Below are 25,552 nucleotides of genomic sequence, written 5' to 3' on the forward strand. Positions count from 1 at the left end.
GAGTTTAATCTACATCCGTTTCTCAATATGCTTTGCACCCTGTGAACACTCCATCGACGTAAATGTATGTGCTCTGAGAATATTCGCTTCTCCCGATATTGTCGTGCGGCGTTGATAGAGTTGCGCCGTGGCGAACCCGGAATATGGCCCTGTTGAACAGTATCAAAACCGGTGCAATTTGGCCAGGAGCACCACGACATGCTCACAGGCAATTGATCATAGTCAGACGATAGAAAGGCAGTCTAATGAATAAGGGTAAAATACTTTTTGCCATCGGATGTCGCGGAAATAAATACACATCGAATTGCTCGTTGTTACATTGTATCACATGTGCGCCAAAAGCCCAAAAAAAAAGATTCCTCAACTCTGCAACCATTCTCCAAGATACCAAAGTTGTCTTCGCTTGCATGCCCCCTCATTACGTCAGTACGACTTTGTCTGAGGGTCAACGGTTCAAAATCACTCTGCCGTTGAGAATCTTTGCGGTCACGTACCGGTCAATTCGTCAACACCATCTCTTCGTATGTCTACGGAAGAAACATCAATACTTCACTCACAGCAGCATATCAACACTACTGTGACATGTATCAATAGCGACCAAGAGTTATAGAAAAGAAGGCTCGTTCATTCATTAGATCACCCCATGAATAGCTAACACACAACCACGGGTACAACACTATATCATACACAGAACATCCAACTCCACCCTCTTCCCCCCCTAAGCAGCCTGTGTCTGCGTCTGCGTCTGACTAGCAGGCTGTTGCGTCCCGAGCAACCTCTGAAGGTCACCTAGACCAGCTCCAGCCCTTTTCTTCCTCTGCTTCCCGCCCTCCTTCTCCGCAAACGCCAAGCCCATCAACTTCCTCTTCTCCTCTTGAATACCCAAGACCCGCTCCTCTACACTACCTTCTACTACCAGACGAAAGACCTTCGTCTCGCGCTTCTGTCCTAGTCGATGCACACGGTCCACGGCTTGATCTTCAATGGCAGGCGCCCACCATGAGTCCGCCAGAACAACTTGGTTTGCGGCAACGAGGTTCAAGCCGACACTGCATACGGCGAGTGAGGCGAGCATGATGGTCGTCTTTGGATCGGAGTCTAGCGCTTCGAGGGCGACGTCACGTTGTGTGGCGGACATGGAGCCGTCTATGCGTACGTACTTCAGACCGTAGAGGGTGAGGTGTGGCTCTAGGAGATCGAGGAAAGAAGTCCATTGGCTGAAGATGATGGTCTTGTTTGTGGGGTCGTTGGCGGATGCCCGGAGAATGTCGAGAAGTGCCTCGACTTTGGTACTGGTGTTCTTCTCGAGAGATTGCCTGTCGGCGATCTGGTCCTGTGTCAACGGCGCAGGAGCAGCGCCGGACAGTTCCTTTGCAGGTTTCACCGTGGTAGTTGCGATGGAATCCAAGTCTGCACGGCACATGGGGCACTTGTGTTGGGTTTCGATGACGCGTTCTAGACAGGGAGTGCAGAAGACGTGAGCGCATTTGGTGATGACGGGCTCTTTGTATACGTCCAAGCAGATCGGACAGTCTTCCTGCGATTCGATGGAGAGTTGAAGCATCTTCTGGAGCGCGGCCTTGTTCTCTTCTGTAAGATCGACGACACCTTCTGCTTCGAGCTGTTTCATGATGGAGTCGAGGCGCTCTTCGCCCACGAGCTGCCAGTGGTTGCAAACTTGTCGCATTCGGAGCAGTACCTCAAGGAGATGGCGGTAAGTGTCCCCGGCGTTCTTCTTCCCGATGTTGTGCTTGTAGACGTCCAGCGTACCCTTAGCCTGAGCCTCCAAGGCGTCGTACTTCTCCTGTTCATGCGGATGTAGCTTGATCTTATGTACGTATTCGGACAGCTCAGGTAGTCGTAGGTCAATGAATGACATCTCCTTCTTGCGACGTAAACAGATACCTGACATCAGCTGCTGGAGCACCTTGTGGCCTTGGACGTCGCCTTGCATGACTGGACGCATGATGGCACTGTGGAAGATTTCGAAAGAGTCAAGACCACCCGAAAGACGTAGGAAACGGACTTGAGAGTAGAGATCCTTGAGATTGTTGATGATTGGAGTGCCAGTAAGCGTCCAGCGGGACTGCGCGATCAAATTGGTAATGGCGATCGTCTTCTTGGCTTTCGGGTTCCTTATGCCATGGCCCTCATCGAGGATGACGCGGCGCCACTTGATAGAGAAGGGTCCGGATCGTCGTGGAACAGTAGGCTTCGTCTGCGAGTACCAGTCAGAAGCAACAGACTCGTAGGTGCTGATCACGACATCGTAGTTTTCGATCGACTTGGGTGTGATGGGTTCCTTCCTTTGACCATGCCAGAACATAACACGAAGAGCGTGTTCGGGCTTGACATGCTTCTTCATCTGAGTGCTCCAGTTGCTCATCACCGATACGGGAGCAAGGATCAGCGTGGCACCGGATGAATCGTCTGCGCGGAGGTTCAGTGCACGATCCGCCAGAATGAGCGAGATGGTCTGAATAGTCTTTCCCAGGCCCATGTCATCGGCCAGGATACCCCCAGAAGCTAGTGTTGGATTCTTGATCGAGAAATTCGTTGCTACGTTCGTGAAGGCGTTCTGGTCGCGAGTGTGTCGCCGCCATAGCTGGACCACTTCTCTGGTATTCGGTGCTGGTAGTCTGGGGCTTTCCTTGTCGAGCATCCATTGCAGGCCTTGCAGCTGGAAGGGGTGCAGCTCAGTGAGAAGAGCGTCGGGTTGGGGCGCTTGTGGCATTTTCGCCTGCCGAATGTTAGTGGTAGATACTGAGGTCGCACGTGCGCATCACTTACCAGGTCTTCTTCCTTGACGCCGTACTCTTCCACCATCTCCTCGACGTTTCTTGGGTTGAAGCGTAGGCTTCCGCCGATGATGTCTTCCATACTAGGCCCTGGCACGAGACCTGGTCCCTGTGAAGAGCTACCAGCAAATTCGCCCATGCTACTCTCGGGTGCCTGGCTACCCGCAACACCCACCACGGCGGCGCCCTTCTTTTTGGCCTCTTTGGCGGCTTGCTTGGCTATACGCTCGCGTTCCTTCGCAGCCGCCTTCGCAGCCGCAGCTTCCTTGCGCTGTTGGTCTGAAGCATGTCCGATAGGAAGTCCGTCGCGTCGCATCCGTGTCATGAGCTGTTGCTTCACGGCTGGGTCATTAGTGCCGTATAGCTTAAGCTGCATAGGGCAGTCATATTCGCCCTTCTCCTCTGTGAGCTGCGCCTCGATAAGCAGACTGCGCTCGTCCATGTATTTGGCCAACTTGGATGCGGGTCCTCGTGGAAGGTGTCCGATCTGTGCACCTTGTACGTTGCTCACTTTGATCGCATTACTGTCAAACCTATTGTGGGGTTCGCGACTCAGAATCACCATCTCGCCCTTCGTTGCGTATCCATTGTAGAATCGCAAGCCCACAACCTTGTCGTCCTTGATGCCATATAGTATGTAGTCGTACTGCTGCTGGTTGTATGCTTGCGTCGCATCCGGGACTTCCTGGGAGGCGTCGTCTTCGTCGTCTTCGTCGATAAAGATGGCATCTGCTTGCGACGAGCCAGATGTAGTGCGTTGCGCTTGGTTGTGCGATGTACGAGCTTGCTTGGGTGCGCGGCGCGGGCTCGAAGAGTAGGCGGGCGCATCGTCGTCTCCTGTGAGGTCAATGGCCTCGTAGGCGCGTCGTTTAGGAGGCATTGCGCGTCGAACGATGGGTGCTGGGAGATATGAGAGATGAAATGCGCGATGGCGGGGAAGGCTTTATGACGTTTGTCGCACGAGCGTGTTCGCGAAATTTCGCGACCGTTGGACGGGGGGAGGAGACGATAAGGGGATAAGGGTTTCAGGTACCTGGCACGCTAAGGCGCGGAAGCAGGTGACATCACAGACAGGGGTTGCCAGGCACGCTCCGATTGCGGTTCGGTCAAGGAGATGAGGAGACGCAAATCGTAATCAACGGTCGAGTTACTTTCCAGTTATACCTGTCAGGATACCAGTGTCTTTGTCTCGGATGCCCAAGACATGCGCTCAATCGGCAAACAAAGCGACCAGTCTTTTCTTGTAGCGGTGCGCAACATGAGACGAGAAAACGACGAAGCGCATCAGCACCTTTTGCTGCCAGATGCTCATCGTGACTCTGCTGGTTGTTACATGATGCGTTCATTATTGTAAGATTCCGTGTCTTAAGCTACTTCCCTAGACGTCCCTCTCCCATTACACCCTTCTACCCTAATTTGATATCACGTATGCCATGGGCAAGCACTTTCGCCCCATAGGTCTCAGCCGACACTGCCGTCCCGCATCAGCCCATGTCTCATCAGAATTGTACAAACAGCGGCGGGAACAAGAAGAGGATGAACTGCACAATTGGCGGGATGGAGCCCAGAATGCCCCTGCACAGCTTCGCCAGTCGCACGCTGCCGTTCTCCTGCTCCGCTTCATAGTATCCGCAAACGATGCTGCCGATGAGCCAGAGCAACAGCAAGGTCAGCATGATGGCGTACCAGGCGGCGTGCAAATGGTACGGATTGGTGCCCCAAGACTCCCAGAGGCTGCGGAGGTTGTAGTAGATGATGCTGCGCAGTGGGACGCCATCGTATTGCAGTTTGTAGATTGTCTTCCATTTCGCCAACTGTACAGAGAAGCGAGTCAGCCACCTTGTCGGCAACAAATGAAGGATGCAATGTCTTGGGCGATGCAGAGCGAGCGACGACGCTTTGGCGACGAGCCTCTGTGAGCTCGACATACTCTGCCCCTGGCCTTTTCCTCTGCCAACGCACGCTCATACGCTTCTGCCGTCTCGGCTTCTGCCTTCTCGCGCGCCTCGGCCAGAAAGTCTTCGATGTCGAGGATAAGGTATTTGGCGATGACGTCACGCTGCTTCTTGATCAAGGCGTCTTTGGCCGCCAGCTCTTCCGCGACGGGCATTGCGGGGCTGGTAAGCGTGTTGCTCTTGTGGGTGCGATAGTGAAGGCTGTGGTACCACAAGAGGGGTTGAAGCGGAAGAGGTAATGCAGCAGACGACCTCTTGTCTGTTTGGGCAAGCTCTGGCAACGGCGTATCTGCTATCTGCTGACGTGGGAGAAAGCGCGAGTGGATTGTTGCTGGGGAAAGCGCATCTGGAAATGCGTCCAGTGCAGGAGCTGCTGCGATGGATGTCCTATGACCACCAGTCACGCCTGCCTCATCTGAGGAATCAATCATGCTCCAATGCACACACTTGGTCCGCTTGCAGGCCTCCTTGCAGACTACCTCGGCGACTGCATGTCAGTGAGCCCCAGCTACATTGTGGTGTCTTAGTATTGTTCATCGCACATGGCTTCTGGTGCTAGAGTAGTAGTTCAGATTCCCGGAAGGGGTACCCTTATTCGCAGGCGGATACGGGTGCCACACCAAGGACCTTGGGCGTATCATCGTGCGACTGGAGGGCTACACAAATGGGAAGCGTGGAAAGGGCGTCTGATGCATGTGCAAATGGCTTGCTATTGTTCTGCGAACACGGTTGAAAAGAGCATGGCAACCGTTGGTTTTCTGCCAAGCAACGGACATAAGCTCGCACCCCACTATGGCCTTCAACTTCATTCGCGCCTGGCTCGAGACCATCTTCCTGTCGCCATATCGCCTGCTGCGCGCATTGCTACCTGCGAGCGCATATCCCACCAACCCCAAGGCAAAAGGCGTCAGGGAAAGAATGCCGAAATACTACCACGACGACGAGGCATGGGCGGACATTGAGCCACTTCCCCAGGATGACGGCGGCCTGCATCCGCTCGCTGCCATCGCATACACGGAGGAGTACAGCGAGGCCATGGGCTACCTGCGCGCCGTCATGGCAAAGAACGAGTTCAGCGAGCGGGTGCTCGGCCTCACGGAGCACATCATCAGCATGAACCCCGCGCACTACACTGTCTGGTACGTCGTATGCTCGGTCAAGTTGCGGAGTTTCGGAGGAGACACTGCCTACCAGCAGTCGCACTGGGAGCTCTCCAACACCCACCCTGCTAACCCCCCGCAGGCTCTACCGCGCCAAAACCATCTCCGAGATTGGTCGATCACTGAAGGACGAAATCGCATGGCTCAACCCGACCGCACTCAAGCACCTCAAGAACTACCAGATCTGGCACCACCGACACACCATCATCGACGAGCTCGGCTCATGTGAGGGCGAACCAGAGTTCATAAACTCCATGTTGGAATTGGACTCCAAGAACTACCATGTGTGGAGCTACAGGCAATGGCTGGTCAAGCGCTTCGATCTCTTCGACAAGCCCGAAGAGCTCGAGTGGACACATAGCATGATCGAGGAAGATGTGCGCAACAACTCTGCCTGGAACCATCGCTACTACCTAGTCGTTGGCGGTAGAGAGGAGAAGCCAAGCGCAGATCTTGTGAATCGGGAGATAGAGTATGTCTGTTATCGCCCCAAGCTGCTCGACGATACTAACCCCATAGGTACACCAAAGCAGCCATCCGGAAAGCGCCCCAGAACCAGAGCCCATGGAACTATGTCTTGGGTATCATTCGCGCAGCGGAACTTCCCAAGTCGACCCTCAAGGACTTCGCGGGTGAATTCGCTGATGTGCAGAGGCCAGACGACGTCCACTCAAGCCACGCTCTTGATCTCCTAGCCGACATATATGCGGAAGAAGAGAACAGCAAAGAAAATGCGGAGAAAGCCCTGGAGCTGTTGGCGACAAAGTACGATCCGATCCGAGCAAACTACTGGAACTTTAGAAAAGGCCTCCTCGATCAACCAAAGGTTGCTGCGTAAACCCCATGATTAGCGTAAACTTGAGAAGCATTACAGAGATACCCAACTAGCGTTTTCAACATGGTCTGCGGATCCGCATGATCTGTTCCGACGTCCGCATGCAGTTTTCGTTCTGGGGAAGCCCTGTCTGAAACGTCGATAGCTATCGCAGGAAAGTTGCATCGTGATGGGAGCATGGACGCGTCTTCCACTCATGTGCGAGAGTTTTCCTTTCCGTCGGGGATCGCTCGCGCCAATCCCGCAGCCGTCATGTCATCCTAACATCAGCCTCCCAGCCAACCCCGTCTTCACCGTCTCGCCGAGTTGTTATCGGCTCCGGGCCTTCTGGACTCATCACCCGCATAGACAACTGATGCGCGTCCTCTGATAGGCAAGGCCGCGCCAAGTCCACCACTGTTTGGAGGCGGCAAACCCTGGCAGAAAATGGTCCCGCCGTTGATAACCGCTTCTGGAAATCCAAACCCTGGCCCAAGCTGCTGCGTACCGGTCTCATGCTTGTGTCATTTTGCAGTCGCAGCGTGGTCGCTTGTTCCTTATCGAGAATCTATAGGGTAATTTATGCACTTTATAGGGTAATCGATACAACACATCGTGGATTCGGTGTGCCACAGTGCTGCCTTTACCCCTCTGGCTCCATGACCTGGACACTAGGGTTGCGGGTGCTTGCGGAGCGATAAGCCATCATGGTAGAGATAAAGGAGTGGCTCTTGTACCCTTAGACTGCGACCAAACAAAGCGTTTCTGAACACCAAACATCAAGCTCTTCGTCTACTTCTCATCTTACACTTGCTTCTAATACAATTCTGTGATACCCCAATCCTTTCCCTGCTTTCATCATGGCCGTCAAGGAGTGCTACATCGACGAGGCGCCCCAGCAAAACCCATGGGTTCAGACTCCGCTGAGAGAGTCGTACGCGCTGTCTGAAGCAGCGGGATGGTACGGTCACACTCCCTCTCACCTTTACCCCCTCTCCTCACTTTCACGTCACAACATGGCCCCATCTTCAAGAAAAGGGAATTCTAAATCGTAGAAGCAGAATCTTTCTCAAGCTGGAAAATCTCCAACCTTCTGGATCATTCAAGTCACGGTAAGCATCAATCCCTTCAGCTGCTACTCAATAACGTACTGATTCGTCTACCAGAGGAATCGGCAACTACATCCTCCGTCGTCTCGCAGAACTCCCAGAAGGCTCGCGCCCTCACATATTCGCATCCAGCGGTGGCAATGCAGGTCTCGCTGCCGTCCACTCTGCTCGCGCTCTCAACTTACCGTGCACTGTCGTTGTACCCACCGCCACAGCACCTTTGATGGTCGCCAAACTACGAGCAGCGGGCGCGTACGAGGTTATCCAATACGGTGCAGCTTGGAAAGATGCAGACACATATCTCAAGGAGCATGTAATGCCCTACGTACGGTCCTCTCCAGGTATACAATTTGACCGAGACACTGACGCATCCATCAGGCACAAACTTCGACCATCTACTGCCCACCCTTTGATCACCCAGACATCTGGCAAGGCAACAGCACCTGCATGGACGAGATCGCGGCTCAACTCCCAGGCGAGCCAGATGTACTGATCTGCTCTGTCGGCGGCGGCGGCCTAATCAACGGTATCTGCCAGTCTATGGATAAACACCAAATGAGTAAGACAACCATCCTCGCCATGGAGACTGCTGGCGCCGAGAGTCTCAACGCAGCGCTCCAGGCCAAGGAACTCATCACACTACCCAAGATCACATCACAAGCAACAAGTCTAGGCTGCGCCCGCGTAACAGACGCAACCTTCAAATACGCACAGCGAGGCAACGTTCGAAGCATCGTTCTACCCGACGCAGAAGCAGCAATGGGCTGCTGGCGCCTCGCAGACGACGAGCGCATCATGGTAGAGCTCGCCTGCGGTATCAACGTCGCTCTCTGCTATGATGGACGACTCGAGAAGGCCCTCGGCCGCCCAGTCCGCCCAGAAGACAAGGTCGTCATTGTGCTTTGTGGCGGTAGCAACGTCACGAGCAAGATGTTGTGTGATTGGAGGAACGAGTATGCGTACATTGAAGAAGAGACTGAGGCAAGGAGGCGTAAGAGCGATTCTGCGCTTGGTAGCGAGACACAGAGTGAGACGGGCAGTGTGAAGGATGTCGATATGGGAATGGGCAATGTCCCAAGTGAGTACAGTAAGCCACAGGTGATTGAGGGTATTGAGGTTGGCTGCGTCGAGTGCTCATAGGAGTAACTTCTTTTCCTTTTCCTTTTTCACGAATCTCCTTGCGCTCAGCCTTATATACTGTGGCGCTTCCATGATAGCGTTTAATGGCAAAAACTTCACGTCCAATCTCCATGCTTTCACCCACCATTCATTTTTCGTGGTGCTTGGTGGTGCCTTAGCTGCTGGGCTATGTCTGCTACCTCTGGAGAAGGTTTTTTGGCAAGGCACCAGGGCATCACGATGCGTCGTCTCTCTCGTTGCTTTCACTCTTAACATGTTCTGAGTTCACACTGCTACTAGCGTCAGATGCTGTCACTGGTCTGACCTGCCTTGCGCGACAATGCTTTTACAAAAAAGGTAACCTACTCATGATGTCATGAGGCAAAAGAGTCTGCGAAGGATGTAAGAGGTGAATTGCTTTGTTCAGTCGTCTGGAGCGCTCAGAACAAGGCCTGTATAGTCTGGAGCGCTGTTCTATCTTGTAACGCTTTGTCTCACACGCCTGTACTGTGACTCGAAATACGATGTTTGACTTCATTCAAGAGTATTGTATGCATTGTCGTTCTGGTGCGCGCGTATTCTCTCACTCCACGTCACGTCTCCGCTACCCTTCTTGCGTAACCACTGCTCACTACCTTATCGACTACGTCCACACCGTAAAATTAGACGTGCCCTCCCGTTAGTCACCGAAAGCGAGGTTATAAACATTCAAAGCTCATTTCGCCATGGCTAACCCGCGAACAGTCATCAATCCATTTACCAAGAATGAACACCGCATGCGACGAAACACGAGGGGTACGAAATGGGTCACAGCTGGCCCTTCGACGGTAGTCAAACAGAACCTTGACACTGAGCAGCGGCCAACACAGCCCAACCATTACAAGTTCAGTTTACTCAGCGACCCAAATGACGGGCCCACCGAGACGCGTGTGTCGTCATCGATGAGATACGAGACAAAACCACTATCACTATCTTCAAAGCCTTCTGCAACCAATATGAAGGTATCATACCAGGAAAGCCCCGTAGTAGCACCAAGACTTCTCGACTTCTCGAAGCTTGAACAGACCTGGAAGATGTCAGACTCGGCCGTCCTTCCTCGCTGTTCATCGTCAACAGTACGGCCTGAGCAAGGAACAAAGCGCATGCGGAAGAACCAGATTTTGGATAAACCATCTGATACTGATCAAGCTACAATCCGGAAGCAAAAACGTGATCAGAAGCAAGCTGTTTCCGGTCCGACTCATTGGTATCGCACAGCTAAGAACATCTACACTACAGGCCCAAAGGGTGAGGGACAGAAGGTTTGGGAAGCGTACCAGCAGACACTTGGCCATAAGAAAGCTGGTAATGAGCCCTCTGAGATCAAGCCTCCCGAAACAATGGCGAAGGTGAAGATCGAAAGGCGACCGCCTTGTCCTCTTCCACCCCCAACAAGTCCTGATGGAGTTCTCTTCCCACCGCTGCGGCCGCGGACGTCTCATACTAATAACAGTAACAAAGTCAACATACCCGATAGGCCAGATGCGCGGAGAGACTCTGGCTTCTCGAGCTCAATCTATGGACCATCGATAACCGCTGAAAGAACAGTTGGATCAATAGTTGATGTGAGCAACGCTCACCCTCCCTTCCCAAAAATAGACACAGCACCGAAGGTACGAAGAGCTAAAGACGTGCCAATCGTAAATTTCCGGCAGCCCGCTGAGAAAGAAGAGTCCAACTCATGGTGGAAACATTCGCCCTCCAGAGCACCTCAATCTTTGAAGTCCAAGATCTCACGTCCTGTCCCACTAATAGATCCAATCCAAGATACCACAGTCAACGTAACTGTAGAACTCGGTAGAATTGCGGGACCTACAGCTGAACTTCCCCTTCCCGTAACCCGCACTGACGTTCCCTTTTCCCAGCCGTCTTACGCCCATGAGAAGACTAAAGAGACTAGCCGACCCTCACCTCGAGCTTTTCATCTCCCTGCGTTCCATCTCAGTGCTGCTAAGAGCAAACGCAACGGCCGAGGGAAAGCAAATGTAGATGCGAACGACGACGCTCACTCGACACACTGGCACGACAAGGTCGTAGGACCAACGTTGAAGACTGGTAAGTCGTTGAAGCAAACTGCTATGCAGACTCTAGACAGCGTACACTCAGGGAGAAAGAAGACACTTTCGGGTATCAGCTTTGCGTGCCAGGGTAGGGTAGACGATGGACTGGATAGGTATCAGGTCAGTGAACAAAACTCGTCAAGCGACGATGAAGAGGACCTGTATCCTGAACCGTTGTTCTGTGGTAAGATATTAGGCAGAGATAAGAAGTCATCTGAACCTTAACTTGGGGCTTTGAAGGACTAATAAGGCACTCCTTCGCATCACTCCTGTCGTGGAAGGCCGGATGACGCTTCCGTTGTACTATTTTCTATTTAGTCATCTTCCGATCATCTCACTGTGGATAGCTTTTGAGCAAGCATTAAGACGTGCTTGTATTTATATCATACTATATTCCTCCTTCACTTGTATCATCTACACTTCTCACACCGAGGCAACCCCTCAACTCGCATCCCCGCGAAAGACCACCACGCAGCCCGAAATTGATAAGACGCGGGTAGTAATACTGCACATCCCTATACATTTGCTGGTAGTCCGAATCAGTATTGAGCAGACAGGTGTCTTGCGAGTCGTTGAAGCAGTCAACAAAGTCGAGATCGCCGTTGGTAAAATACGTCCTCGTACTTCGCGCGCTTGGCAAGTGTACCTGCGGATATAGAGCGACATGCTATCCATCCTCTGCCTTGTCCAGCGAAATATCGGCATCTACATGTGTTCTGATGCCATTCAACTCCGACAACGCAGCAATGAGATCCTTCTGCGGCCCACCCAGATGCTCCAACACCTTCACTAGATTCTCTGTTTTGGGAATGAGCTTATTTTGCCCTATTCTGATGAAAGAAGCGAGTGGTTTGAAAGCAGTTGCTGCTATCTCCTCGAGAAGGTAGTGTTGGTGATCCAACGGTGTGGTGGACGAGTTGGACGTATTGACGAAGCTCGAAGTCGAGCCTGCTTCGCTTTCTTCGCTACGCGCGATCTGCTGTTTGGCAAGTCGATCGCGATCAACTACCGCATAAGTGATTGTAGCCTTGAGTCCTAGCGGCATTTCTTCGGTGCACACCACCCCATCTGGCTGGCTACACAGGGTCGCTTTGTATTCCGACCCATGCTGTCCAACGAGAAAATTGGATACGTTTGACATGGAACTCGGCTGGATGCGGATCGTGGCAGATGAGTGTGGCCAGAATATCTGAGATAGCACAGAATGATTGTGCAGGATCTGGAGAATGTCATCGGCGTTGAGACCGTCTGGGAGCGGGTATGTGCTTTTGCTGCCTGTTTTGGTAGAATACAAGACTTGCCACTTGTCAGATATCCACTGAATATACCTGCCAGTTGCTGGCGAAGGCACACGTACAAGATGCCATTATACGAGATTTGTCTGTCAAGCTGTTAGCACGAATAGTAAGATGTCTTAGCACCCCGTTAGCAATGCATAGCAAGAGAGCTACATACTTGTAATAAGTTAGCAAGATATCTTAAGAGCTGTTCGTGGCAGCTACTTTTCCCTCCCTGAACTTGATTACTAGCAATGTGTCGCCTCTTCAGTAACGAAGGGGAGAATGCTGATGAAGTCAGGCCGTGGGCACCAAGGTAGTAGCGGTCGTGCCTTTGACTCCGGAGAATGACGTTGTTTGCAAACCGGGGTGGTGGAGAAGCTCCTAAACAAATGCTTAAACGGCAGCCGCGGCAGCGGAGAAGTTTCGGAAGCAATGCCTGAACGGTAATGACGGCACTGGCCTTGTAGTGTATTCAATAGCCTTGCATCATCACCTCTGTACCAACTCAAGCCCTATGCAAACATCTAGTGATAGTGATATACACGTGTATGACGCAGAAGCTGTTCACACTGCTTGGAAATGGACTAAAGTATGAAGGAGCGTGGGAAGCTTACTTAGGACTGAGTCTCGTATTCTTAGGCAGATGTGGAACGGCGTCGCGTGCTGCAGTCTCTAAATAGTTGCATGCAGAACTAAATGTGAAGGATGCCGGTATCAGATGGCTGTATTGACTACTAGAGTGAGATATTCTGACATTGCACAGTCTATCCGAGCTGGAGGCGGAGGATTATGGAGTTGCTCGCACAGGCCACGTGCTGCCAGAGTTTTTGGAAAGCTAAAAGAGGGTAAAATAGTTTCGAAACGGGTTGCCTGACCGTTTTGGCCCCGGCTGATCACCCGCCGTGCATCCGGCGGAGAACGGATGGTCCCAGTGTAGTAAATTATGGGCATGGGAACGAGGATATGCATGAGATAGGGTATTATTAGGCTGGTGAAGATGGGAGGCTGGTAAGATTTAGCATGATGGAGGAGGAGTGGCAAATGCAGGCGCCTGCAGGCTGGGACGAGGAACACGATGAAGCGACTGGAGATGGGACAAGTTTTGGGCTGTGTCGATTGCGAAGATTGCAGAGCTTTAGCCCGGGTTTGCACTCGTGATGTTCATGGAAGGGCGTTGGTGTCTTGACTACGAGTGAGCCGAGACCGATAACTGCGAACTTCATCAGCATCGTCTGCATAGTGGGACGGGCCCTGGGGCGTAGGTGCTGAGGCACGGGCGGGAACAGGCGCAACTCATGGCAGTCTCCATCCTCCCGTCAACTCACGCGACGGCCCACTGACCAAGACCAACGTGGCCTCATGAGAGATGCGAACGCGCCACTGCTAAGAAGGATGTTTCCCTATTAGCAGCCTGGCGCATCATTGCCATGGTCTCGTACTACCCCACGATGCAGCCATGGACGAAAATAACCGTGCAGCAAGAAACGAAACAAAACTACCTCAAGGCAGCTAGAGGGCCGACGATATCCAGGTAAATATCATGGTCGGAGGCTAGTGAGTCGATCCGAGGGGAATTAGCATGCGTTGTGCCTGGTCGTGCAGCAGACCCTGGGCGCACAATGCAGCAGCGCTCACATCACGACAGCGGCATTGATAGCTGCTTACAGCCAAGGCTTCTTGGATTGATCCAGATGGGCTGCTGATGAAGTGCGAGCGGGCGTGCGGATCCTTTATTCGGGTCGTTGAAGGCGGATCGGAGACACGCAGGTGCCGTGGTGTCGTGCTGCTGTCTTGTCGGGACTCGATGTCGCCCTTGGACTCGACGAGAGGTGGGCCGCTATCAGAGCGGGGCGGCGCCTTCCCTCTCGTCTTGGAGGCTCCTTCCCGCCGCCATTGGTCGTCTGAGTTTGCTGCGCGCTTCCCGCACGCTTAATCCGCCCTAGCGCCCACTCTGCGTGATGCACAGGCCCTGCACCCTTCAACCACTCACCGGCGACAACCACCATGTCGCGTTTTGCAGGCGTCAAACGTCTTGCATTCATTGGACGTCAGCCACTTAATGCCCTGCCGACCGCGACGCCAGCTCGCTGGACAGAGTTCGCTCCCGAGGGCACGAGGCGTGGGCATGGCTTTGTTCCTCGTTTTACCTATACCTCGGACGGCCCTCACAACGTCTGGAGGCGCAAGAGCAGACACGCACAACTGACCCATCCAACGGCCCTGCGAGGAAAACTGCCATTGCCACGCTGACTGACGGTATAAGCACCCTGTCAGATCTGCCCTTAAACCAAGCTCTTCGCGCTGCAGTGTCCAGGTCTGGATGCGCGTCGTTTGCAAATCGTCTATCGACTTCATCCGGGCGTCTATTTCTGGGCCACCACTCCCCTCCTCGCTCTGCGCGCCATTGGCATCCAGCTCGTCTCCCCACCCAGCCTATCAGACGCCCACCTGCAGTACTCCCAGCAGCCTTCCTCTAGGCGCCATACATTTAGAACGTTGTAAGTACCCGCCCGCTTTCCCATCGCAACCTTCTCCACCTGCTACCATCCGTGCTCCCCACTATCCAATCCTCGACCCTTCCCTCCTCGAAGCGCCCTGAGCCTAAAAGCCCAGCGCTTCGCCCATTGCTAGACCTCGTCTTTTCTCCAGCAGGTCTCTTATTGTAATACGTCGTGCGTCTTTTATCATTTGTCTCTCTTACCCTCTTGCGACTGGTCTAAGCTGGCCTGGATTTTGGTCGTCGTCGTCCTGTCTTACATTTCTACCTCTCTCTCCCGTCTCCACTACATGAAAGCCTCCAGCTTCCTCGAGTGAACCTTGGATTCTCTTAGAATGGCCGCCAACGATAAGAAGATTACCCAGATCACGATTGAACGACGAAGCTCCAAAGACTCCCTCGACGTCAGGACTCCACGCGCAGCACGCTTCGCCGAAGCAACATCAGTCTACTCGCCGGTTGATCCTCCTCGGTCGCCCATCGAGTACCCAACCAACCACTACAAGCCACAGCCCCAGATCGCAGACACAGGCTTCGGCTACATGCAATCCGTCGAGATGGAGGAAACCGATCGGAGGTACCTTCCTCCACCAACCCCCAAAACCCCACTCAAGAGTGCATTGAAGTCGCCTGGCGCTCCGCCCCGGACGCCGGCCGGCGCAATGTCAATCATGAGCCCTACTTTCCGGGAAGAGCATCAGCTTGAGAAGCGGGAAGCCATGACCGACAAGGAGCAAGCAAAGGATTTGGTAAGTCTTCAGTCAGTCTTTCAGTCACATGCAGTTGCTAATAATGCATAGAAAATCAAGGTTCGCGTTCGACTAGCAAAGATCTTCCTACGGGGCATCAACTTTGCCTGCTCGCTCATCGTCCTTGCCATGGTCGCCAGTGCCTTTGCCATCTTCAACGCCACAAAGAACCTCGCACCAAGGAACAACCTTCCACCATGGGCCGACAACACCAAGGTCTGGCCTCAGATTCTTCTGCTGTCCATCGCCTGCGTCTCCCTCGTCATGTCTATCTTTGTCATCATCGCCTACTGGAGAGGAGGTCACCATCGAGCTGAAAAGGTTGCGGCCTACTACACTGTCTTTGCTGTTGGATTCTTCATCTTCAGCATCGTCATGTGGGGTGTTGGTGCAGCCGTATTCAACCAAAGCAAAGCGCAGAACAACAACAAAGACATGTGGGGTTGGTCCTGCGTTGACAACAAGCGACGACATCTCTTCGAGGACGATATCGCCTACGGCCTTGTCTGCCGTCTTCAGGTAAGCACACTCTTCATGGTGGCAACGGAGAATGAATACTAACGCTTCATCAGAACTGGGCTCTCGTTTGCTGCATCATCGAAGTCGTAATCGAAGTTCTAGTCATTGCCATCTACGGCATCGTCTTCTACCGCTTCTGGTCTAAGCGCAAGCTCCGCAAGTCCATGGCCATGCGCGACCGTGCCCGTTCCGATCTCTACCTCGCCCAGCTTCGCTCGCAATCCGCACCCAACACCCCTGGCTTTGGTCCCATGTCTCCCCGCTCCGGCGGCTGGCGCCCACCTCCAGGTCACCCAATGTACGTTGACCCGCACTCTGCCGCTGAGGCTGGCGAGAGCGACAAGGTCCAATACGCCTACGCTCGCGAGATTGCTCAGCCCCAACCATTCACTCTCCAGGCACCGCCTATCAAGGTCACTGGTGCCACACCCAAAATCGAGCAAGATGGCTTCGACTCTGCACCCGCACGGACAGGCACCGTATCCCCACCACTGCCATCTCCAGGCTTCCAAGAAAGGAGGAACGAGCATGTTGCTGCTGCGCCGGGTGAACAGCAGTACGCTGCTGTTCCCATCCCCGGTGCTTACACACCGCTAGCATCGCCCTCATACCCACCCCCACAACAGCAACAACCCACAGGCTTTGACTTTGGCTCTTCAGTGACAGGTCAGCGATAAAGCCGTTGAGTTTGCTGCTTGAACGTGTGTTGTACTGTGGATTTAGCGCGCATCGTCACCTCTCCTTTCTCTTCTCAATCAATCTGGAATCTGGTTGCATGGTTTTCGCACAACGATATCAGGAAATGTACATTCTTCCACCCCTTTGAAGCGAGGCTTCGGCCGGGCTTTGTTTTTTCCTTTGTCTGTCTCTCCGTCTATCGCTAATCGGTGTTCTGGGATTGGGAATGTTTTTAAGATACCTTTGAAGTAAGAACGCCTCCTTACTACGCCTCTCGTTGTACATGACATGAGGGATGGGGGGTTGCTGCAGCAGAATGGAGCAGAGTCAGATCTATTGTGATCTTTGAGAATGCCAGATGAAATACAAAGATCTTACCTTTCAAAACTTGAATTTTCGAATGCGTACGTTATATTGATAAATGTTGTGTCCACACTGCTGCGATCATCTGCAACACTCGGCGAATTCCTTCGTGGATAATCGCTGCCAACACGACGCACACAGCGCATGACCATCGAACCACTCTGTCATTCAACCCCAAACACCGCAAAACCACGCCTCACAGTCAACGTCAGCGACTACGCCACGCACACAACCAGAGCGTCTCGCCAAACTACTCCACCGTGACCCACGGCCGCAGGAGAGGTCTACGGGGCGCTCGCAGCCGCCCGGCCTGCTTTGCCGCAGGCACAGCGCGTGAACTGGTAATTGCGTAATCCGGTGGCTGAGCGTGAGATGAAGTGGACTGACGGGAGAAATGAGGGTGGTCATTGATGTAGACGGGAGTATTACGGCTGATATATGTGGTGGTACTTGTGTTATTTTGACTTCAGTCTGATGTCCTCTTGGGAGCTATGTGCATGTTCCTGAATGAACGGTCCGTGTATATCAAAGAAATTCAGATGTACAACAACAAGGTATTCATGAGATGGCGTTGAATGATCAAATCAATGCCCTTGTGTGCGCGCCACTCGCAGGCTTGGGCGACGACTAGATGTTCGCCACGTGCTTGGTGGAGGCGATTCCGTACCGCACCTACTGTATAACCACGCGAAGATAAGCAAGTATGACGACAGGTTTGGATCGCGTAGTTAGTCGTCCTCAAATCTGCATTACGTGAGATGTGCGTCTAGACGTCTCAACCTTACAGTCATTCACACTTGTCCCGCACAGGCATGTAGATCAAGTGTGGTGACATTCGAGTATCTTGGGGTACTAGTCGATCCTGTCATGTCAGTGCAACAACAGAACAGACACATCACATGCGACGACATCGAGCAGAGATGATCATACAATGGTTATGCGGAACATTCACCCAAGTGAAGCCTCCATTGTGTTTGTGATCGTAGACCCGCTCGTTAGAGACGAGGTCGCTCCATTGATAGGCCGCAAGTTCAATGCTTGCTCTTTTGTAAGATACATTCCAGGACTCCGTAGGACCGAACCCCCCGAGACCGAAAATGCTGGTGATCGTGCAAAATCTTCACTTCGTTCCTTTCCCCCAAACCGACGATACGTTTATCGGACGATACCCTCGAATCGGTTCTTGTACCACTTGACAGTCTCCTGTTGGTTGACCTTGTGGGAGGAGCCGATCTTGCTCTGGCACCGCCTGCGCTTGGCGACGCGCTCACCGGGGCGGGTCATGCAGACGTAGAAGTCCATACCGTAGATACTGCTCCAGTCAGCCAATGTCTCCCTCGCTCAGGATCCAGATTCCACATACCCGATGCTGGGGTCGTACTTGATACCCAAGTCGATGTGCTCGCTGATACCGAAACCGAAGTTGCCAGACTCTGAGAAGTTGCGCTTGCGGAGCTCGTACTCCTTGACCTTGAGACCACGCTCGAGGATCTCCTCGGCCTTGGGGCCACGGACGGTGACGTGGACAGCGATCTTTTCGTTCCTTCGGATACCGAAAGTGCGGACGGTGTAGCGGGCCTTGGAGTAGACGGGAGTTTGACCGGACAGCTGCTCGAGCACCTTGGCGGCACGAGTGAGACGATCACCAGACTCGCCGACGGAGATGTTGAGGACGAGCTTCTGGATGCGGAGCTCCCGCATGGGGTTGGAGGCCTTGGAGTCGGACTGTCATGGCTGTTAGTTTGCGCAGAGCAACTGGCGGTCGAGGATCGGTGCGTACCATGGTGATGACTGCGGAGGTTAGTAGTCGATGGGTGGGCTGTCGTGTCGCTGGTGTTGGAGTCGCAATTCTCAAGGCATTTTTGAGCGGAGGTGGCTTAAGCGAGCCAAGCCGCGGCGCACGTGCCAGGCTGCCAGAGCTCCGAACTGCAACTTCTATCGCGAACAGCCAGCAGCTCCATACGCCCCGCCTACCGCCAACACCAAGGGGATACTTTCTCAGAACTCTTACCTACCCTTCCCTGCATTTCAAGTCGTCCTCGGACGCGCAACACCAATCATGTCTGGCGCCGCAAACCGACAGGGAAAGATGGTAAGTAAATCCGCCCAGCAGCTCGACTCTTTGACCTGAGAGAAGACGCGCATAGAAACTGACTGACGTCTGGTGATATAGCAAAATCTAGTAAGCGCTCCAGAATCCGCTCATAGTCGCATGCAACTTACAAGTTCAGATCAACTACCGCATGAAAGTTACACTCCAAGATGGTAGACAAATGGTCGGGCAGATGCTCGCATTCGACAAGGTCAGTGTCGCGTACCCTTTCTCTGCCTACTCTGCTAACTCCATCTTTGCAGCACATGAACCTCGTTCTCGCCGACACAGAAGAGTTCCGACGCACACGAAGAAGGGGCAAGGCCGCGCCCGGCGCAACCCAGCAGGTCACCGAGACTGAAGAGCGACGCGCAATTGGACTTACCATCATTCGTGGCGCGCACGTAATCTCATTATCTGTCGACGGACCACCGCCTGCCGACCCTGCCGCGCGACTTGGGAATGCTGGAGGATCAACTACTGCTGCGGCGCTGGCTGCGGGACCTGGTGTTGCGCGTCCTGCTGGACGTGGTCTCCCAGTCGGTCTCACTGGCCCAGCTCCTGGTGTTGGAGGTCCTGGTCCTGGTTTCGGAGGTGGCTTCCCAGGCGCACCTGGAGGCTTTGGTGGCCCGCCTGGCTTCCCAGGTCGTGGCGGACCTGGTGGACCACGTACGTTGCCCAGGATCATAACTTGAGGAAGTTTGCTAACAAGCCATAGCCGGTTTCCCTCCCGCTGGTGGCCCACCTGGATTCGGAGCACCACCAGGCTTCGGAGGACCGCCCGGTTTCCCTGGTCGCGGTGGGCCTGGCTTCGGTGGCAGGTAGACGCAGGACAACGAACGACCATGATAAGATATCACTGGAAAGATTTGGCATTGGACGATCGAACACGGCGCGTGCCTACATCGCACGTCTCAGGAGATACCTAGGAAAAGGACCAGACACACGTCCGACACATCGTCAGGGAGAAGTATCCCTAAGATGCGATGTGGTAGTGATTGCAAAAAGCACCAAAAGGGCAGTATACCAAGTTCGAGAGTGTACGGAAGTTTAGTTAGAGGGGCATCGAGCATACCACCGGGTTGAATGCAGAACAAGAATCAGTCACGTCAATTTGACCATGAGATTAGCTCCAATGACCCAAGTTTGACGTGCCTATATTGAAAGTCTTCGCCATAGTGAGCGACCATGTCAATTGCTTCATCCCCATCCCACACGACACCGGAGAAGAAATAACGTGCAATTCGCCAGCTCTACTCGACCTAGCTGCTTGTGACACAGTCCATCCTATTTATTCCCTCGTATTTCCGGCCAGCATCACCGTGCACGTGATGTCTTTCCCGTTGTCGGAAGGCAGTCTGCGGTTCCCGCACCGGTCCCTGTTGTTCGGCCCCCCAATTATCGCTTGGCACCCAACCTGTCCGTCGTGCGTCCGCAACTCGCAAACTGCGACAAACCGACCCACGAGAGCTTCCACGTCAAGCCGCCCACGCAACTCGGTCCTCGGTTTCCTCCCGGTAAATAAGCCAACATGGCCGCCGCGATCAAAGCCCTCAATGCGAAGATTCGCTCAAACAAGTACACGGATTACTTTTGCTCGACTCGTACGTTTCCCTCGTTCGTCTCTTCGCGGGATTGCGCATTACAAGAGCTTGGGAGAAGGGCGCGATGGAGGATAGATCTGGAGATTTGACAGAGGAGTGATGTGAAAGGGAAGAGAAGAGAGAGCAGTGGGCTAACGCAAAGATAGATTTCTGGGGCCCGGCGAGTAACTTTGGTATCCCGATTGCGGCTATTGCGGACATGAGCAAAGATCCTGAGATGTACGTGTTGCCTCCTCCTCTTCTCACCATTACAATGGCCAAACCACTTGAACAATACGCGACGCAACCCGCCCTCTTCCTATCTGCACATCCTCCACCTGATTCCACCACACCCCTCCTCATAACATTCAGCTAACCCCACCCTAGCATCTCCGGCCGCATGACCGGCGCCCTCACCCTCTACTCCGGCACATTCATGCGCTACGCCATGGCAGTCACACCAGCCAACTACCTGCTCTTCGGATGCCACGCCATCAACTTCTCCTCGCAACTCGTCCAAGGGTACCGCTACCTCAACTACTGGAACTTCGGCGGCCGGGAAGCCAGCTTGGCAGGAAAGGCGGAACAAGCAAAGGACGGGGCGATGGGTATGGTGGGAAAGGCGGAGCAGAAGCTTGAGAAGGTCGCGGAGGATGTCAAGGGCGTTATTCCGAAATAAAGAAATGGGACGACAGGGAATACCGAGTTGAGAGGGGATGCATGCGTAAGCTTGTGTATGAATGGATATGCTGCTGAATGCTATATACACACTTTCCGCAAACCTACTATGATACAACTTTTGTTACGCTGGACCAAGATCTACACCACTACTATGCACGCTTTGATTACATGAGACTGCTCCGCCCTCCAATCTCCGTTCCACCCTGGCCATTCGGCAAATCTCCATCTCGCCCATCAACAAACTCTCTGTAAATCTTCTCGAGACGCATCCGCTCTTGAGCCGAGATACTGCTACGTCCGCTGGAAAGAGACGACTCAATGTGCTTCCATTGGATCTGCGGATCCTTCCTCTCACCCCCGTCTTCTTGTTCTTTAGTCGCCCTGTCCTCGTCTTCCCGCTGCGACGAGCCATCAGAACGCTGGAGCTGTTTCTGCTTCTTGCGTAGAGCTTGTAGAGCCGCGATTTTCTGAGCAATCATGGCGCGCTCGGTGAGTTGGGCGGAAGTGGCTAGGGCAGAGGTAGATGTAGATGAAGGGTCGTCGCCGTAGCGGAAGTAGGAGAAATCTGGGATACCCTTCTCTTTACCGTTGCCACTACCGCTGCTTCCATCTTTCTTGTGATCGATCTTCGAGGGGTCGACGTCTCCGAGCACGTCGTGGATGGCTTCCAGTTGGGCGTTGTATACCACAGCTTGGAGATCGGCGCCGGAGTAGCCTTCTGTTCGCATTGCTATTTCGCGGAGATTCTCGCCTTCCTGTCCATCGCCTAAGAGGCTGGGTGCGAGGTGCAGTTTGCGCGTTACGGCGCGTAGGATGTCGATGCGTTCCTCTACGTCCGGCATATCGCATAGAAGGGATTTATCAAGACGACCAGGACGGAGGAGCGCGGGATCGATCAGATCGGGCCGCGAAGTAGCAGCTAAGACGTAGACACCTGAAAGACCTTCCGCTCCGTCCATCTGGGTGAGAAGTTGGTTGACGACACGGTCTGTTACACCCGTTGAGTCATGCCCACGTTTCGGTGCGATACTGTCGAATTCATCGAAGAACAGAACGCAAGGTCGCGCTGCTTCTGCGCGTTCGAAGAGATCACGGACAGACTTTTCAGAGGCACCAATGTACTTGTTGAGAATTTCTGGTCCTTTGACTGAGATGAAGTTCAGGCCGCACTCGCCTGCTACGGCGGATGCGAGGAGAGTCTTGCCGCAACCTGGGTAGCCGTACAGGAGTAGACCTGATCGGAGACGTAGTGGGCATTTTGCGAAGATGGGTGCGTAGGTTGTAGGGTATTGAAGGGTCTCTAGGAGAACCTGTCGTGTTGTATGAAGACCGCCGATGGAATCCCATTTCGTGGTGGAGGATTGAAGAGTGACATTTCGCAGGGAAGCGGGCGTGAAGCCGGAGAGAGCTTGTGTGTAGTCGTCCCGTGTAAGAGAAACAGTAGGGGCGGTTGATGTAACTGAACGAATCAATGCCTCGTTACGGGCACGCGATGTAAGTAGCACAAGATCGCCAGGCATGTATCCGTCTGTCTGGCCAGCGAGGTCGAGGAAGTCAATGGAGGTGTCGATAGTGAAGGCATAATCCTCAGAGGGTTGCTGTGGTATGCTATCAGTGCTAGGGTGACTGCGGTGAGCGGTACTAGGTCGACTGGTAGATGGAGATGGCGGGAAAGCATGGCCATTGGGCTCCTTCGACTGCTCTGTTTTGGCGTCCTTGAAAGCAAGCATCTCAAGGACCTTCCTTCTACCGTCTTTGTTGGGCGCTTTAAGACTGACAATCTCGCGGACAATGTGTCCGCCAACGATGACGTTGTTCAGCGCCTCTTTACCTTGCGCAGTTGCTAGCAAGACTACACCAGAGTCCATGGAGCAGTATTGCCTGACGATGTTGATCAGACACTCGCTAACATGCCGACTCCGTCCGTTCTCGTTGCCAACTTGAAGTTCAGTCTCTACAGGGCAAAGCTTGTCCAAGTCGTCAAGAATGACTACTGCATTCCCGCCGCCTCTTGCGCCCCATGAGGCAGAAGCGAACAATCTGTTCAGAGTCTCCTTGATAGTCGCGACTCGCGTCTCATCTGTTACAAGTTTGCGGCAGGGGAAATAGATGGTGTTGAATAGATATTCGGTCCGCAGCTGATGGGCGAGCAGCTGAGCGCATTGCGACTTTCCTGCTCCAAGGCCACCAGTGAGTAAGACGGAAGAGTTGTGCGTCAGGTGTGATCGTAGTTGCTGAATGAGAGGGTCTATGCCGACTAAGTTCGCAGGCGTCTGCGGTAGCGGGTCACCTTGCTGCCAGCCCTTGGCCCAGCTTGTTGGCGTTGGCACCTCTTGACCTAGCTCAAGTGGTGGCTTCCTCTCCGGGAAGAGCACCCATGAGACTCCGGCTGTCGATGATGGCGGCTCAAACCTTACAATGCCTCCTTGCCAACCAAGCTCGGAGTCCTTCACCGGAGGCAGGATAATTCCGTCTGTAAGTGGCCCGTCCAGGAGTCCGTTCTTTTTTCCGTATGTTGTCTTGATCTTCTGTATGGCATTTTCCTGGTCCTGCTTGGACTCACCGCCAAACTTCAACGACGCATTGACCTGTGATGCAATGGTGGAAAAGGGGATGATCTTGACAGACTTGACGACAGGTTCCCTCGATTCTTTCGTACCTTGCGGTTTCATGGCCGGCGGCTTGGGCGTTTGAGCTGGAGCACCTTCGATCCGGACGAGACCGCCCACAAAGTTCTCGAAGCCCAGAACTTTGCAGAGATCGGTTGAAAGCGCCACATGTCGACTATCCGGCGCGTCCTCCCATGCTATGATCTTGGCGACCACGCGCGTTGCGGGCTTCTCCTGCTCCTGCTCTTTGGACATGTCCACGGGCTCCTGTAGCCCGGCGGGCTTGATGATTGACACGGAGACCCAGTTGGCGCCTCTGAGAGCCTTGGTGAGGAGTACGTCCTTGTCTACCCACACCTTCAGGCCCTCGGCGTCTGCGTCCTCTTCCTCATCGAACCACTCTTGGGCGACACTGCGATCAACTCCACGCAGGAAGATGACGCCTTTGCTCGCGGCATCCTCGCGACCGCTGCGCCGGCGGACTGTGCTTGCCGTGCTCTTTCCGCTCTTCCTCGATGCAGCGCCTACACTTCTGCTTTCGCGCGTCGAGCTCCTTTCCTTCTGCCGCGTCTTGGGCGCAACGATGACCTCGGCGTCGGGCGAGATCTTGACGAAGAGTGAGGTGTTGGGCGGTGCGGGCGCGATGGAGGTGACGGTGATGTTCGCCGTGGTCGTGGGAGACAGGTGCAGCGTGAGAGGATGCGGCGACTGGGCCTGGGGGTTCGGGAGCGCGCGTATCTGAGAGAGGAAGTTCAACTCCAAGAACTGGGCGTGCAGCTCTATCATTTCCCAATCAACAGGGGTCAATGGCTCGATGTTGATGGTATGCGCCTGTGGAGGATCCAGATGCAGCAGTATGCCCACCTTCTGGCCCTCTTGGAGCCCGATCAGCCTGGCGAAGGTGGCATCCACCTCGACTGCTGGCAGGTCCTGTTGGCTGACTGCCGGGCTGCCTCTCAGGCCATCTCGTCCGACGACAGGTGCGATGCGGCGCTTGCTCTGCATGCCCGTCCATCCTACAAAGACCGACTTGGGCGCGGCGTTCCTGTTGTCCGACGCACCCGGTGGGGGAGGCTGGCGGTACGTGAGCTCGACGACGACATTCTGGGCGACGGTGTTGGCGTTGACGAGCACGGAGACGAGCGAGGACGGGAGGTTGACCAGGCAATTCTTCAACGACTGCTGCAGGGCAACTTCGGCCTGGACAGCATTGCCGGCGGGCTTCTTGGGCGGCATGGCGGCGAGGGTGGAGGAGTGGATGGCGGTGCTGCTGTCGGTGTCGCAGGCCGCCTACCTCGAGCTCTCGACGCGGGCCGAGGTCGAGGTGCAGGGCGGCGGCGGTGCCCCAAAGCGGTGCTAGTCGCCGGGCGTGGGAACGCGGGTCGACGCGCCTCAGAGCTGCAACGCGACCAGCCCCAATTTTGCTACCGCGCATCCCTCCCCGCTG

General features: G+C 54.0%; 9 protein-coding genes across 9 annotated transcripts; 5 read left to right on the forward strand and 4 right to left on the reverse strand.

The window, feature by feature from the left end:
- Window positions 1-718: 718 nt before the first annotated feature.
- On the reverse strand, window positions 719-3,678 carry J4E85_005186 (uncharacterized protein; the record flags this gene model as incomplete). The annotated part of the gene is made up of 2 exons (XM_051469436.1): window positions 719-2,740; window positions 2,791-3,678. 2 exons carry the CDS (start codon window positions 3,676-3,678, stop codon window positions 719-721), a joined length of 2,910 nt encoding a protein of 969 aa, XP_051326267.1.
- A 619-nt stretch (window positions 3,679-4,297) lies between these two features.
- Window positions 4,298-4,908, reverse strand: J4E85_005187 (uncharacterized protein; the record flags this gene model as incomplete). The annotated part of the gene is made up of 2 exons (XM_051469437.1): window positions 4,298-4,612; window positions 4,729-4,908. 2 exons carry the CDS (start codon window positions 4,906-4,908, stop codon window positions 4,298-4,300), a joined length of 495 nt encoding a protein of 164 aa, XP_051326268.1.
- Window positions 4,909-7,587: 2,679 nt separating this feature from the next.
- J4E85_005188 (uncharacterized protein) lies at window positions 7,588-8,976 on the forward strand (the record flags this gene model as incomplete). The annotated part of the gene is made up of 4 exons (XM_051469438.1): window positions 7,588-7,688; window positions 7,786-7,839; window positions 7,894-8,161; window positions 8,215-8,976. The coding sequence occupies 4 exons, from the start codon at window positions 7,588-7,590 to the stop codon at window positions 8,974-8,976; spliced, it is 1,185 nt and encodes a 394-aa protein (XP_051326269.1).
- A 704-nt stretch (window positions 8,977-9,680) lies between these two features.
- On the forward strand, window positions 9,681-11,279 carry J4E85_005189 (uncharacterized protein; the record flags this gene model as incomplete). The annotated part of the gene is made up of 2 exons (XM_051469439.1): window positions 9,681-11,049; window positions 11,101-11,279. 2 exons carry the CDS (start codon window positions 9,681-9,683, stop codon window positions 11,277-11,279), a joined length of 1,548 nt encoding a protein of 515 aa, XP_051326270.1.
- Window positions 11,280-15,166: 3,887 nt separating this feature from the next.
- Window positions 15,167-16,776, forward strand: J4E85_005190 (uncharacterized protein; the record flags this gene model as incomplete). Its single annotated transcript, XM_051469440.1, has 3 exons — window positions 15,167-15,580; window positions 15,632-16,099; window positions 16,153-16,776. The coding sequence occupies 3 exons, from the start codon at window positions 15,167-15,169 to the stop codon at window positions 16,774-16,776; spliced, it is 1,506 nt and encodes a 501-aa protein (XP_051326271.1).
- Window positions 16,777-18,295: 1,519 nt separating this feature from the next.
- Window positions 18,296-18,923, reverse strand: RPL11 (60S ribosomal protein L11; the record flags this gene model as incomplete). The annotated part of the gene is made up of 3 exons (XM_051469441.1): window positions 18,296-18,452; window positions 18,504-18,865; window positions 18,921-18,923. 3 exons carry the CDS (start codon window positions 18,921-18,923, stop codon window positions 18,296-18,298), a joined length of 522 nt encoding a protein of 173 aa, XP_051326272.1.
- A 276-nt stretch (window positions 18,924-19,199) lies between these two features.
- Window positions 19,200-20,057, forward strand: J4E85_005192 (uncharacterized protein; the record flags this gene model as incomplete). The annotated part of the gene is made up of 5 exons (XM_051469442.1): window positions 19,200-19,232; window positions 19,314-19,322; window positions 19,372-19,443; window positions 19,496-19,901; window positions 19,951-20,057. The coding sequence occupies 5 exons, from the start codon at window positions 19,200-19,202 to the stop codon at window positions 20,055-20,057; spliced, it is 627 nt and encodes a 208-aa protein (XP_051326273.1).
- Window positions 20,058-20,763: 706 nt separating this feature from the next.
- Window positions 20,764-21,494, forward strand: MPC1 (pyruvate transporter mpc1; the record flags this gene model as incomplete). Its single annotated transcript, XM_051469443.1, has 3 exons — window positions 20,764-20,836; window positions 20,983-21,055; window positions 21,203-21,494. 3 exons carry the CDS (start codon window positions 20,764-20,766, stop codon window positions 21,492-21,494), a joined length of 438 nt encoding a protein of 145 aa, XP_051326274.1.
- Window positions 21,495-21,660: 166 nt separating this feature from the next.
- J4E85_005194 (uncharacterized protein) lies at window positions 21,661-25,341 on the reverse strand (the record flags this gene model as incomplete). The annotated part of the gene is made up of 1 exon (XM_051469444.1): window positions 21,661-25,341. The coding sequence occupies one exon, from the start codon at window positions 25,339-25,341 to the stop codon at window positions 21,661-21,663; it is 3,681 nt and encodes a 1,226-aa protein (XP_051326275.1).
- Window positions 25,342-25,552: the final 211 nt, after the last annotated feature.

This window comes from Alternaria conjuncta (assembly GCF_024043145.1).
Source record: "Alternaria conjuncta strain BMP 0040 chromosome Unknown scaffold_7, whole genome shotgun sequence".
Lineage (NCBI taxonomy): Eukaryota > Fungi > Ascomycota > Dothideomycetes > Pleosporales > Pleosporaceae > Alternaria > Alternaria conjuncta.